Here is a 15,590-nt window from a genome sequence, read left to right on the forward strand (position 1 = left end):
AGACCAGCCTGGCCAACATGGTGAAACCCATCTCTACTAAAAATACAAAAAATCAGTCAGGTGTGGTGGCATGCACCTGTAATCCCAGCTACTCGGGAGGCTGAGGCAGGAGAATCGCTTGAACAGAGGAGACGGAGGTTGCAGTGAGCCGAGATGGCACCACTGCACTCCATCCCGAGCGACAGAGTGAGACTGTCTCAAAAAAACAAAAACAAATAATTCAACTTCCTCGCATGGACCTTGTACTGAAACAGGGATTTCCAAACCTTTCTTGGTAGCCACTGTGCACCAGCCCCATCAGAGTTCTGTCTCTCTCCTGTGTCCCTCTCTTATGATGCCAGGCCTCTCGCCATTTGCTCACTCAGCTCACCATCCTGCCTGTGCTCTGCCTTCATCCTGCTGTTCATTCATGCAGCAAATATTAACTGAGCAGCTGCCCTGAGCCAGGTGCTGTTACTAGGCCCCTGATGATACAGCAGCGACCAAAACAACATCACTATCTCAAAATGTTTACATTCTAGTGAAGGAGACAGATACATACAAATAATTAAACAGACATACTTGAGAGAGATACATGCTATAAAGAAAATACAAGCTGAGTTAAGGAGATGTAGAGTGATGTGAGTGGTATTATTTTAAACAAGGCTGTCAGGGACGTCATCTCTGGAGGTGATGCTTGAGCAGAGACTGGAATAAAGTGCTCAAGTACTGGTTAAATTAGACGCGACTGGAAAAGAACGAGAAGCTAAATCATGTATATCCTTAGACACCAAAGTCTGGTTTTCTCTCTGTGTAACATGGGATCAGGAGAGTGAGTAGAGGAAGGACACGATCTGGGTTAGATTTTTTTTTTTTTTTTTTTTTTTTTGAGACGGAGTCTCGCTCTGTCGCCCAGGCTGGAGTGCAGTGGCACAATCTCGGCTCACCACAACCTCCGCCTCCTGGGTTCAAGCAATTCTCCTGCCTCAGCCTCCCAAGTGGCTGAGACTATAGGCGCGCGCCACCACGCCTGGCTAATTTTTTTGTATTTTTAGTAGAGATGGGGTTTCACCATGTTGGCCAGGCTGGTCTCGAACTCCTGACCGGTGATGCGCCCGCCTCGGGCCCCCAAAGTACTGGGAGTACAGGCGTGAGCCACTGCGCCCAGCCCTGAGTTAGATTTTAACAAGATCTCTCTGGCTGCTGTATTGAGAATAAAGTACTGGGGGCAAGAGTTGACACAGAGGCAACTTTTAGAAGGCTACTGCAATAATTCAGCCCGAGTAATCGTGGCTTGTGGGAGAAGTGTAGGAATGGAGATGAGGAGAAGTCAGATTTAGGATATATTGTGTATACATAACGGAGAGGTGTAGTCAGAACAGATGTGGAAGCAAGACAGGGCAAGGCTGACTCACGGCTTTTAGTCTGAGCAGCTGAGTAAAAATGGTACCGTTTACATCAATAGGGAACGGTGGTGAAGGAGCAGGTTAGAGGGGAAACAGGGAGCATGGCTTTGGACCCTTAACGTTTGAGATTCGACAGAAACCCTGGTTCACGGAATTGATCCAAGCTACATACTGATAATTGGGATTTGTGAGTTACAATGGCGTTGCAAGCCATGAAACTGGTTCAGACCGGCTGAATGAGCGGGACAGGAAGGGGCTGAAACACTTGAGTCTTTGTGAGAGCCCCAGCTCCAGAGGCAGCCTCGGGGGAAGCTCCCTGGGCGATGACGGCGGTAATGGAGCCGTAGGAGCTCCACGAGGTGCAGGTTCAGCGTCTTAAAAGGATGAGCAGCGGCTCGCCACAGCTCGGAGGCGGGTGGGCAGCGCTCCAGGCCGAGGGCCCCGCGTCGGCAAAGACACAGGACCCACGACAAGGCGGCCACGGCCTGAGTCAAAAGGAGGGCCGCGCGCCTCCTCTCCAGCCCGCAGCAAGCGGGTGCCACGAGGCATTCAGCCGGTCCCCGAAGTTCCTCTCACGCGGCCCCAAGACCACCACCGTAGTCCAGGCCAAGAAGCGCAGCCGGGACTCCCGAGGCCACGAATGAGCCGAGAACCACCAGTAGCCGGCCAAGTCTCGCGAGAGCGCGGCCTCGCCCTCCCAGCATGCCCCGCGCCGCCGACGCTGCCGCCGCCGCCGCCGCCGCCGCCGCCGCGCCGCGGCTTGAGGGCGGGAGGCTGGGGGAGGGTAGCGGAGCCGGCGCCGCCGCCATGTTGGGTCTGAAGCGGCTGCTGTAGGCGCTAACGGAGCGAGCGGGCGTGCGGAGCGGGCGACAGTGGCGTGGGATCTGCCTCTCTGCGAGCAGCTGGGAGCGGCGGCGGCGGCGCCATGAGCGGGGGCACCCCTTACATCGGCAGCAAGATCAGCCTCATCTCCAAGGCGGAGATCCGCTACGAGGGCATCCTCTACACCATCGACACCGAAAACTCCACCGTAGCCCTTGCCAAAGGTACGCGGGACCGGGCCTCAGGGTGGGGGCCGGGCCGGGCCGGGCGCCGCTCGGGGCTGCTCCCCGCTCCGGCCCGCGGCCTCCTCGTTCCCTCCCCTCCCTCCGTCGAGCTCCGGGAGGCCTCTCGCCTCCCTTCTCCGGGCCCCGGCGTCGCGGGCCGGACCGCGGCCTCCCCGCGGCTCCCTGGCTTCCGCCCCCCGGAATGTCCGCGCCTGAAGCCCGGGGAACTACGGGACTGAGTGCGCGGCGGGCGGCCCTGAAGTCCGAGAACGGTCCGGAGAACACGGAGAAACGCGTCTTCCAACTCCGAAATTCGGGGCTTCTGCCGTCTTAGCACAAAACAAAGCCGGAGTATTCAAAGAATTTTTCCGCCCAGCTTGAGTTCATCGCGGATGCGTTGACTACACAGCACCCATTTTCTCACTTTGTTCATTTCAATTCGTGGTGATCTTCCTCTGTTGAACTCTTGAGTAATGTGCTAAAACTTTGGGTTTGCTCTGCGACGCAGACATTCTCGAAATGCCATCGATGCCGTGGAGCAGATCCCATCTCCCTCGGCTCATCCTCTGTTGGTATTTACCTGTTAAACCGGAATCCTCAAAGCCTGTTGTGCAACCATCTCATTAGGGCGCGTGGTAAAAATGCTTGCTGCTGCCCCGACGCCCCTGTTTCTGGAAACGGGTTCAAGCTTGATCCAGGATCCTTCTTGACCAGGCAAGCTTGACCTTTGATCCAGGCTCAGTGGGCGTTGACTGATCCCTCTGGAGGCTCTCTGGGAAAGGGAATTCGACCGAGAAGGAAGGTGCCCCTACCCACAGTGTTAATATTTGGCATCCCTAGAGTCTGTGTGGGTTTTGTTTCCGTTCACACGTGCAGGGCCTTTGCTCCGCCAGGAAACCAGAAAGAAAATAAACTTTAGCTCCTGAATCTTAAAGGAAATCTCACAACAGTGTAAAATACTTTGAGGGAAGCTAGATAACCTAGGTGATTTTCCCAGCACTTCTGGTAGAGGTGGGAACTGCATAGCATGGTTAGGGACCCTCTGGATAGGTTAGGTCCAAGGATAAAGAAGATTTTCGAAATCTGTAAAATTTTTAAAATCGTTAACTGATAGGGGAGTGGTTTCACGGGATCAAGTATTTAATAATATTTCTTGGATGCTCTGGTAAATCCTTTATTTATTTATTTATTTATTTATTTATTTATTTATTTATTTTTCTGAGATGGAGTTTAGCTCTTTTGGCCCAGGCTGGAGTGCAAAGGCAATGATTTCGGCTCACTGCAACGTCCGCCTCCCGGGTTCAAGTGATTCTCCTGCCTCAGCCTCCCAAGTAGCTGGGATTATAGGCGCCTGCCACCACCCCTGGCTAATTTGGTATTTTTAGTAGAGACGGGGTTTCACCATGTTGGCCAGGCTGGTCTCGAACTCCTGACCTCAGGTGATCCGCCCGCCTCGGCCACCCAAAGTGCTGGGATTACAGGCATGAGCCACCGCGCCCAGCCTCTGGTAAATCTTTTTAATAGCCCTGGTGTTGGGACAAATCTTATACCTGGGTAGGGAACCTTTTGATGTTATAGAACTGTACACCATAAAGGAGTAGTACGAGATGGTGATAGTTGCACAACTCTGCAAATTTGCTGAAGATCATTGAATTACACACTTTTTAAAATCACCAAGTCTAATTTTAAAAGTAGTATGAAAAACCAGGGAGTACCCCCACATTTCCCTCTTCACCTTGTGAAACATTATGCAGTGACACATTACCTCATTAAAACACCTGTAGACTTAGCGCTTAGAAATCGGCTATAGGATGTATGATGGATGGTATTTGGTGTTTATTAAAGACTTTCCCAGTGATGCTTCTTCAGGAACTTAGTTTTTGCTTGGCCTTATTTTGAATTTATTTTTATAATTTTTATACAATAGTTACTTAGCTGTATAGTGTTTTTCTGGCTTTTTGAAATTATGAAAAAGCCTCTCTTTATGAAATTATGAAAAGTGCTGGGTGAGAGCCAGATATGGGTTGAAAATAATTTCTCATTAAAGTGGTTTAATAAATTTGTTTTAAAGTATTGCTTTACCTAATCTGAATTTAAAAGTGTCTTGCCAGCTTAGTGACTCAATAAGTTGGCTGTGTTACCTTTATTCCTCACAAAGAAAAAAAATACATTTGAAAATTTTAAAGTATTTTTGTTCTTTCTTAAAAACTACGAACATATCCTTTTATGCAGGAACCCCAAAAGTCTACATTTCAACAACCCACATTTTAAAAACTTGTCAGCAGCTTTTAGAGTCAGTATTTCATTAGTCTGTAATAGTTAAATTCATGACATAATGACATAAAATATAAATTTGTTCTTTGTGTCATGACTTGATAAATATATGAATATAGCAGTGAAAAATTTTTTTAATCATTGAATTTATGTTTGTACTCATGGCTTTGATATTTCATCCCACATCATTATATGCTTTTTCTTTTTCTTTTTTTTTTCCTTTCTTTTTGAGATGGCGTCTCACTCCGTTGCCCAGGCCGGAGCGCATTGGCACAATCCTGGCTCCCTGTAACCTCTGCCTTCCAAGTTCAAGCAATTCTCCTGCCTCAGCCTCCTGAGTAGCTGGGATTACTGGCGCGTGCCACCACGCTTGGCTAATTTTTGTATTTTTTAGTTGAGACAGGCTTTCACCATATTGGCCAGGCTGGTCTTGAACTCCTGACCTCAAGTGATCCACCTGCCTCAGCCTCCCAAAATGCCGGGATTACAGGCATGAGCCACTGCACCCGGCTGCTTTTTCTTAAGCAACATGAGTTAAATGTGTAACCAGTTTGGGGAATTTGATTATGTTTGCAAAAACTGACATTATCAAACCTTTATATATTAGTCTACATGATATTATCTAATCGAAAACTACATTATAACTGTCTAGTCAATACTGGACACATTTCAGATTTCAAGATTAGAAGCAAGGAGTTCAATCTTAAAATTTTAAAATTTACATGACTTGTTGAGTAATTCGATATCAGAAAATTTCACCTTCCATTTCAAAATTTGAACGAAGAATGGTAGTCTAAAAGATTAAAGCCAAAAGTGTTTGTTTTGTTTTGTTTGCGGTTTTTTTGTTGTTGTTTTGAGACAGAGTCTTGCTCTTGCCCAGGCTGGAGTGCAGTGGTGCGATCTTGGCTCGCTGCAGCCTCCACCTCCCGGGTTCAAGCAGTTCTGCCACAGCCTTCCGAGTAGCTGGGACTACAGGCGCCCACCACAGCTGGCTAATTTTTGTATTTTGAGTAGAGATGGGGTTTCACCATGTTGGCCAGGCTGGTCTCAAACTCCTGACCTCAGATGATCCACCCACCTTGGCCACAGGTGTGAGGCACTGCACCCGGCCTGAAGCCAAAAGTTTATTCATGGAATTTATAATACAGTGTGTATTTGGATGTAGAGATCCCTGTTACTGTTTTTAAACTATGGATTAAGAGTTAATCTCTTTGAGTAACAGTCTTAGCATTCTCTTTTGAACTTTTTTTTTTTAATTTCTCAGGGAGAGTGTTATTGGGAAACCTAACTACACAGGCTGAAAAGATACATAAGATAAAAATGAAATATTTTTAAACAAACATCTTTGTAACCACCACCCAGGGCAAGACAGACATTGCCAGCATCCCAGAAGCCTCGCACCACCTATATTTTCCCATCACAACTATCACCATCTTAATTTAAGCTAGATATAAATGTTCTTCTGACATTTATAGTTTTACCATGTAAGTTTACATCTCTAAATAATAGAGTTTAATTTTGCCCATTTTTAACTTTATGTAAATAGGATTGTATTGTATATATTTTATTTTTAGCTTTTATTGTTTCATAATATTCCATCATGAATATAACACAAGTTTATTCCTTCTGCCATTGTTTTGGATATTGCATTTAGATTGTTTGCAGTTTGGGGCTATTATAAACAATGCTTTTATGAACATTTCTGTTCAAGTGCACTGGTGCATGTTTATGTAGTTTTCTTGAGATTATATACTTAGAATTTGAATTGCAAGAACATGGGGAATGTTGGTCTTTATCAGGTAATGCCAGGTAGTTTTTCAAAGTAGTTGTTTAGTGGTTTTTACTTCATTTATTAGTATGTAAGAGTTCTTGTTTCATATCCCTTACCAACAACCATACGTGGTATCATATATTTCAATTCTAGCCAATCCTGGTGGGTATGTAGTTGTATTTAGTTTTAATCATTTCCCTCATTACTAAATGGGGCTGACCAGTTTTTCATATCTGGGTGTTTGGATTTCATTTTTCATAAAATGCCTTTGAAATCTTTTCCTTTTTTTAAATTGAAACACGTCTTTTTCTAGAGTTCTGTATTCTGAATATATCTCCATTGTTGGATGTATATATTGCAAACATTTTTTCCATTTAGTAGTTTCTTTAAATTAACAGAAGTTCTTCATTTTAATGTAAACATGTTCATCAGTTTTTTATGGCTAGTGTTTCTTTTTTTAAAACATCATAGAGATACTTTGATTATCTTTAAACCTTTTTGTGCTTTGCTTTTTCACATTGACGTTTGTAATGCATCTGAAATTGATTTTGTGTACAATGTGAGATATTCAGAGCTTTACATTTAGTAAGGGATTCACTTGGTTTATATTGTCCATATTATAATTTAGGGCTTGGATATTATAATTTAAATATATCTGGAACTATAAACTACTCTTGAAATTTTTGGCTATTTACATTTGATGTGGTATATAATTAGGGTGACCATATGGCCTAGTTTGCCCTGGTGGAAAGTCCTTGTTTGTGCCTGCTCTGGCATAATTATTAAAAACATCCCGGCTGGGCAGGGTGACTCAGGCCTGTAATCCCAACATTTCCAAAAGGTCAAGGCCGGGGTATTGCTTGAGCCCAGGAGTTCAAAACCAGCCTTGGCAATATAGGGAGACTCCATTTCTACAAAAAATTTTAAAAAGTGAATTAGCCAAGCATGGTGGCATGCATGTCTGTCGTCCCAGCCACTTGGGAGGCTGAGGCAGGGGGATTGCTTGAGCCCAAGAGGAGCTGTGATCATGCCACTGCACTCCAGCCTGAAACATAGAACAAGACCTTGTCTTAAAAAATAACAATGATAGCCTGTAATCCCAGCACTTCAGGAAGCTGAGGCAGGCGAATCACCTGAAGTCAGAAGCTCGAGACCAGTCTGGCCGACATGGCGAAACCCCGTCTCTACTAAAAATACAAAAATTAGCTGGGCGTGCTGGTGCATGTCTGTAATCCCAGCTACTTGAGAGGCTGAGGCAGGAGAATTGCTTGAACCTGAAAGGCGGAGGTTAGAGTGAGCCAAGATCACACCACTGTACTCTAGCCTGGGCAATAGAGCGAGACTCTGTCTCAAAAAAAAAAAAAAACACAAAATAATAATAATAATAATAATAATCTGTTTTCTCTTTTGAAAATGTTTCAGTGTGGATAAGTTATCACACCATATAATCAAAAGCCTAATTGCAGAGGTGCTGTGAAATGGTTGATGTGCCTTATTTTCTGCTAGAGATGTCACAGACTAGCTTTAGTTCTAGAAAGTGAAACAGGTAAGTTTGAGGGGCTTTGATCCTCGGAATCTAAGCATATGTCAAGAAGTCATAAAGGCAACCTAGAAAGGCTTTGATGTCAATCTGCTATGTATGTTTATAGATGATCTGTGTTGCAGTTTGTTTCTGCAGTTTGTTGCAGTTTGTGGTCTGTGTCACAGCTCTGAATTTATTTTCTTCTCAGCACTGATCATGACTTACACTTAATCTTCTTTGCTTATTTGCATATGTGTTTATTGTCTGTCTTCACCTTCCCCCTCACTTCCAGACTCTGAGCTCCTGGTATGAAAGGTTGTTTAGTTAGTGAGTAAATGGAAATGATTTAGCATTTTAGCTTATTGTTCTTGTAGAAGTATCTTGGGTATACCTCCAAATAGTGCTTTTCCATGTTCACAATTGCATTTCCCTATAAAATTAAATTATCCTCCCTCACATTAAGAAATCTTGAAGAATTTGTGAGTAGGGATGCAAGAGGATGAAATCTAGTGACATAATTAACATTATTGGGGAGGTAAACTCTTTGTGACTCAAGCTCAATTATAATTTTCATTTAAAGTTTAAAGGAAGCCTCCATTCAGAGTGTAGGAAGAAATTACACAGTGGTGACATGTATGAATATTTTATGGAATAGTTCCAGTTGTGTTTGCACCTACGTCTATAAGTGAGTAGGATGCCTAAATAGGCTAAAATGAATGAAATTCTTATAAAAAATAAATTCTTACATTTAGTTAGCTTACCTGGGTAATCATTCAAATGGAAACCAGGTTGCTACTGCACTGGGAAAAGAGACTTTGTGAAGAACGATTATATAAGCCACTTGCCTTTAAAATAAGTTGTTCTTAAAATCAAGAGATTGGTGGAAGAATAGAAAAACAAGTAAATTGTTAACAGATTTCTTTAATCATCTGCTAAGTCTGGCTCATTGGCATAATTTATCTACTTCTTGATGTTAGTCACATAGTCATAAACTATTACCTTATTGGAGAGAGTGGAAGAGCTTTGTGTGATGGATAAAATACTTGTGGGGTGCTTTATTTGATTTCTTGCATTACTTGGGGATCTAAATCTAGCAATTCACAAAATTACTATCTAAAATGACAAAGATCTAGTGAAACTTCAAGCCACAGTTTCTTTTTGTTGCCCTATTTAGTGATGTTGCCAGTACTTGGAGCCTTGGAAACAGTTTATTATTGTTACATAGTCCACAGAAATACTTGGTAATTCTGGGAGTCTGAAGTCAGGTGCCAGAAACTGTTCATTTTCTAGTAGGGGTAAGTAAGGTAAGCCATGATTTTCTAAGTCGGAAGTAAAGAAAACAGCATAAAACTGAAGAAAAAAAAATAGTAGAAGGAAGGAAGTAGGAAGAAAAAAGAAATCTTATCTGTGCATGATACATAGCAGGAGTTTTGTATTTAACTCAGTGCCACAGTAATAATAGCAGTAACTACAGATAGTTTAACTTGAATTTAATTACTCCGTGCTAGAAGATGCTTGCTATAGAAACAATTTGTCTTTCTCTCATGATGCTATAAAATAATATATTAATTAGCTGTTTTAAAAACTAGATACCATTGAAGTAAATTTTGTTGTTGTTGTTTTGAGACAAGAGTCTCACTCTGTTGCCCAGGCTGGAGTGCAGTGGCACGATCACAGCCTTGACCTCCCTGGGCTCAGGTAATCCTCCTGCCTCAGCCTCCCAAGTAGGTGGGACCACAGGCACACACCACCACACCCAGCTAATTTTCTGTTTTTTGTAGATACAGGGTTTTGCCATGCTGCCCAGGTCGGTCTCTAACTCCTGGGCTCAAGTGATCTGCCTGCCTTGGCCTCCCAAAGTGCTGGGATTACAGGTGTGAGCCACAGTGTCCGGCTTGAAGTAAGTTTTTTAGTGGACAAAGTGTGAGTTGGTCTGTAAAATAATTTATTCCCAAGGGCCTTATTCTAGTTTTGTAGGGTTTTTTGTTTGTTTGTTTTTTTCTGGAAGAAAATGCGACCCAAAATGCCAGTTGGAATACTTAGCAGCTTTTTGGTCTTGGACAAGTTATTTAACCTTAGCTTTAACTTCTTCATCTTCTCAATAGGGATGGATAATAATGCCCATCTTTCAGAGTCATTCTGATAATTAAATGAGGTGATATAAAAGAAGTAACTAGTTTAATGTTGGTGCTTAATAGAGAATAGCTGTCCCATGTTATTTCCCACCACGATCTCCCTCTCTGTCTAGGTGCTCAGTCTCTCTAGTAGCCCAACTCTGTCAGTCATTCACACCTACTGTAGTCTACCATCATCTTACTGCCTTTCACTGTCCTCTCATTCCCCTCATAACTTTACTTCCTTCTTTATCCTGCTTCAACTCCAAGAGCAACCACGACAGTCAGTACACATTCCCTCAGCCCCTACCCCATTCCCCTCTTGCTGTCTTATACAAGAAATCACAACCCTGATTATATCAACACAGATGTGCTGACCAGCCTCACTCTAAATTTATGTTCGCTAGCCTCCGCAGTCATGGTCACTTCCTAGCAGTCACACTATACTTCCATAATCCATTTCACTTTTCTACATGGCTATTCCATTCATTTTCCTCAAGCCTCCAACACCTCCCCCATATTCACTTTCAGCCCCTTAACCGTGCTTTCTATAGCAGTTAACTGAGAAAAGAACAGCAAACGAAAGATAATTTTGATAAACTTACCCCTCACATACCCAGTTACCTGCATCTGTTCCCCAGACTTCTATGTTTTTTTCTGATCAATATGGATAAACTGTTCTTATTTCTGTCTAAGACCACCCTTCCACTTGTGCAGCATTTGTCCCCTCTTGGTGATTCAAGAACATTGCTCCAGCAGTTCTCTACTCTCCTCAGTTTTTCCTTCCCTAACGTATCTTTCTGTCTGCTTACAGATAGGCAGTTATTTCTTCTATCTTAAGAACAACCAAAAAACCCCACTGTACTTGAACTGAATTTCCTCTTTTCTAATGATTACCCCATTTCTATCCTTCCCTTTATAGCGAAACCCCTTGAAGAAGCTGTCTACACCACTTGTGTTCATTCATTTTTGAGCCCTGTTTACTAAGGTTTTTATTCCTACATATGAAGTTTTCTTATCAAAATTACCAAAGATTTCCATGTTACCAAATCCAATAGTCAGTTCCTAGTCTCATTCTACTTCACCAGTCAGCATTACGTGGTACAGTTAGTCTGTTCTCTGTGAAGCATTTTCTTAACTTGATCGTATGCCATTTTTTTCCTCATATCTCACTGGTTACCTCTCCATCTCCTTGGCTGATTGAACTTGTAAGCCGCCAAATGTTGGGAGAGCTCCAGGGCTCAGTTATCTCCCCTTTTCTCTCTGTCTGTTAGCATTTATTTAATCATCTGCATCTTTTGATGATCTCATCCATCTAGTTCCTGGTTTCAAATACTACCTGTATATCACTGACTCCTATCTCCAGCCTGAATTTCTCCTCTGAACTCCTGACTTGTATATCCACTGCCTCTTTAACATCTCTACTTGTAGGGAAGTCTGCTAGAATCTCTCAATTCAGCATGCTCCAAACCTGTTCCTCCATCAGCCTTCCCCATCTAATCAAATAACAGCTCTATTCTAGTTGGTAAGACCAAACACCTTGGAGCCATCCTTAATTCCTCTCTCTCTGTCTCACCTCATGTGATCCGAACCTATCAGCTCTGCTTTCAAACTAGATGCAGAATTTGACCTCTGACCACCCCTACTACCCTGGTCCATTATCTCTCACTAGTCTATTCAGAGATACTCAGATTCCTGTTTCTTGTTTCCAATATTGACCTCTCAGTTGATTCTTTCTCCTCCTCCCAATTTTACTTGAGTGAATCTTTGTAATTAAAAAATAAAATACATGGAAAATGTAGGTGACAAATTTTCTTAGTGAACCTATGTTTTCTTGTGCTTGACTGGTTGGTTGGCTATGTATTTCCAAATTAAGAGTCTTTTTTCTGTGGAACTTTGAAGTTACTGCTTTTTGTTCTTCTAATATTCTGGGGTTGCTGATGCCAGTCTGACTCTCAGTCACTTTTCTCTCTGGAAGCTTTTATTTAGAATTCTCTATTCCTGGAATTCACAAATGTGATCATACTGGTTTGTTGTTGTTGTTGTTTGTTTGTTTTTTGGTTTGGTTTGATTTTTCCTCTGAGTGTTTCTCTGTGGACCTTGTGAATCTGAAGAGTCAACTCTCGGCCGGGCGCGGTGGCTCATGCCTGTAATCCTAACACTTTGGGAGGCCAAGGCGGGCGGATCACAAGGTCAGGAGATTGAGACCATCCTGGCTAACATGGTGAAACCCCGTCTCTACTAAAAATACAGAAAAAAAAAAAAAAAGCCGAGTGTGGTGGCAGGCACCTGTAGTCCTAGCTCTTAGGGAGGCTGAGGCAGGAGAATGGTGTGAACCCGGGAGGCGGAGCTTGCAGTGAGCCGAGATTATACCAGTGCACTCCAGCCTAAGCGACAGTGAGACTCCATCTCAAAAAAAAAAAAAAAAAAGAGTCAACTCTCTTTAAATCTAAGAAATCCATTCATTCTCTCTACCTCTGACACTCCCTCCCTCCCCTCTCCCCCTCCTCTTTCTAGCGCCATCTCAGATAATTTCTATCTTGCCTCCTGCTCCCCAGCCTTGTTGTTGTTTTTAATTCCTCATGGATGCGTTTATCCTCCACCCTGCTTTTTCAGTCTTATATCATATTTTCATATCTGTCTCTTGGTTTTATCATTTGGAGATTAAAATATAAAAAACAGCCATAAGGAAGAATGCCCAACTGAAAGCAGCTTAGAGAGTCAACATTAAATTTAAACCATTGGGTAAAGATAGCAAACTGGACATGCTTTTACTTTTCCTTCCTGTTGATAAATCCTATCAAAACTATGTGAGAGGGACTTTTAAAAAATGCATAAACCCGGCCGGGCACAGTGTCTCACGCCTGTAATCCCAGCACTTTGGGAGGCCGAGGCGGGCGGATTATGAGGTCAGGAGTTCGAGATCAGCCTGACCAACATGGTGAAACCCTGTCTCTACTAAAAATACAAAAATTAGCCGGTCGTGGCGGTGTGCATCTGTAATCCCAGCTACTTGGGAGGCTGGGGCAGGAGAATCGCTTGAACCCAGGAGGCAGAGGTTACAGTGAGCTGAGATCGTGCTGTTGCACTCCAGTCTGGGTGACAGAGCGAGTTCGTCTCAAAAAAAAAAAAAAAAACATAAACCCATAAAGGACAAAACAGATTTGGAAAGGAGACAACATCAACACAGTTTGGAAGGCTGCAAAGCAAATAGATGAGTTTAAATGACTTAGCAAAGTTGAGAGCCGCAACCTAAGTAGTCAGTGGGAAAAGCCAAGATGTAACTTGACTTTCACCCCAAACTCCTAAAAGGCTCAGGAGTTGACATCAGCAGGCACAATGGAAACTAGAAGATTGAAGTAATTGGGATGAAGGGTGTAAGTTTTGGGGTATAAGTTTAACTTATTAACTTTTAACTTTATTGGGTATAAGTTACATACTATAAAATTCACCCACTGTAAGTGTGCAGTCCAGTGAAAGTTGTGTATCCATCACCACAGTCCAGTTTTCTAACAGTTCCATCAACTCAAGAAGCTTCTTTGTCGATGTTTAGTCAGTAGCTGCCTACGATCCCCAGTCCTAGGCAACCTCTGATCTACTTTCTTTTCTAGACTTTCCTTTGCCTTTTTTTTTTTTTTTTTTTTTTTTGAGACGGAGTTTTACAGTTGTCACCCAGACTGGGGTGCAATGGCACAATCTTGGCTCACTGCAGCTTCCGCCTCCCGGGTTCAAGTGATTCTCCTACCTCAGCCTCCTGAGTAGCTGGGATGACAGGCATGCGCCACCATGCCAGCTAATTTTTGTATTTTTAAGAGACGGGGTTTCACCATGTTGGCCAGGCTGGTCTCGAACTCCTGACCTCAGGTGATCCGCCTGCCTCGGCCTTCCAAAGTGCTGGAATTATAGGCATGAGCCACTGTGCCCAGCCTTTCCTTTGCTTTTAATATGTAAATTATTAAATTGATTTCCTAATATTAAAACATTCTTGCATTTTTAGAAACCTTAAATTTCAAACAACTGTATTTCTCTATATCAATTATCAATTGGAGTAATTAGCCATTATCTATAATAGATTCATTACATGGAGCTCATGGTAGATTTCAGGGAGTCTTGATCCCCTGAAGTTATAAGCAATTTTTATTTACATACAGAAACATTTGGGGAGAGGGTTCATAGATGTCTTTAATTTTCCAAGACCCAGATAAATACAAGCTACCTTTGCTTACGCCTAAGTTAAAAGTTTTAACATATCTTTTCACTTTTCTCCCTTTGTTCCATTTTCCAGGTTTTATCTAATTTGGGGTTTAGGTTACAGATTGTTATTATTACATTGCTTCTATTTTTAGAATCCCTTAAGAGCAGTTTTATTAGCAATGTTGACTTAGATAAAACTGAGGGGGCTTTTTTGTTTTTTGTTTTTGTTTTTCGTTTTTTGTTTTTTTTGAGACAGAGTCTTGCTCTGTCACCCAGTCTGGAGTGCAGTAGCGTGATCTCAGCTCACTTCAACCTCCGCCTCCCAGGTTCAAGTGATTCTCCTGCCTCAGCCTCCCATGTAGCTGGGATTACAGGTGTGTGCCACCACACCCAGCTAATTTTTGTGTTTTTTAGTAGAGATGGGGTTTCACTATGTTGGCCAGGCTGGTCTCAAACTGACCTCAAGTGATCCTCCCGCTTCGACTTCCCAAAGTGCTGGGATTACAGGCGTGAGTCACCATGCCTGGCCCTGAGTTCTTATTTTACAGCTCAACACTATTAACTTTGTCTGAAATTTTTTTTTACAACAGAGAAAATTTCCGTGGATTGTTATTCTGAGCTGCATGTCTGCTGATACCTCTTTTGTTCTCTCTGTGTTAATATTTTGCATTACCTGGTATCTTCCACGTTGTTCCATTGTCTGCTTGCATTTACTGCTGCATGTGAGACATTAGATACCAGTCCGATTCTGTTTTGTATGTAAAGAATGTAGTTATTGGTGGGCTTTCCCACACACTTCCCACTGGAACTCTTGTAGGGCTTTTTTCTTCCAACATTCCTGTCTTGTAAGGAATGCATGTTGATCCCAAGAATCAAGCCTTTCTTTAGCTCAGGAAAACTTGTTATTCTTTGATATTGCTTCTCATTGTGGAACTCCTATTGACAGTCCATTTTAAACATTTATGCTCCATGTTGTTTATTTTGTTTTCCAGCTTTTAACGCTTTCTGCTGTAGATTCTGAGAGAGTTCCTCAAACCAGTCTTCTGATTCACCGATTTGGCATTCACTAGTGTCCCTTCTGTTTGATGCTTCTATTGAGTTTTTGTGGGTATGTGTGGTGGAGATGTGTGTTTCTTTAAAATATTTGTGTTTAAGTAGAGAATCATTGCACGTGATAAAAACATTTCAAAAACATACTCAGTGAAAAGTGCAGTTTCTTTCCATACTGTTGTAGAGATACGCAGCGCATATATAAGCATACGTATAAAAACACCAAAGTTGGCT

At 42.6% G+C, this 15,590-nt stretch overlaps 1 protein-coding gene across 6 annotated transcripts in view; it reads left to right on the forward strand.

The window, feature by feature from the left end:
• Positions 1-874: 874 nt before the first annotated feature.
• Positions 875-15,590, forward strand: part of LSM14A (LSM14A mRNA processing body assembly factor) — a 60,712-nt gene continuing 45,996 nt past the window's right edge. For 2 of the 6 annotated variants that reach the window (XM_055368913.2, XM_055368916.2), the window contains exon 1: positions 2,111-2,431. In XM_055368913.2, the coding sequence (XP_055224888.1) occupies positions 2,311-2,431 (121 nt within the window). In that variant the 5' untranslated portion in view covers positions 2,111-2,310. Of the gene's footprint in view, positions 2,432-15,590 lie in introns of all 6 variants that reach the window. The other 4 variants (XM_004060468.5, XM_031004238.3, XM_055368915.1 and 1 more) reach the window with 4 other exon arrangements.

The sequence above is a fragment of the Gorilla gorilla genome, chromosome 20 (genome assembly GCF_029281585.2).
Source record: "Gorilla gorilla gorilla isolate KB3781 chromosome 20, NHGRI_mGorGor1-v2.1_pri, whole genome shotgun sequence".
Taxonomy (NCBI): Eukaryota; Metazoa; Chordata; class Mammalia; order Primates; family Hominidae; genus Gorilla; species Gorilla gorilla.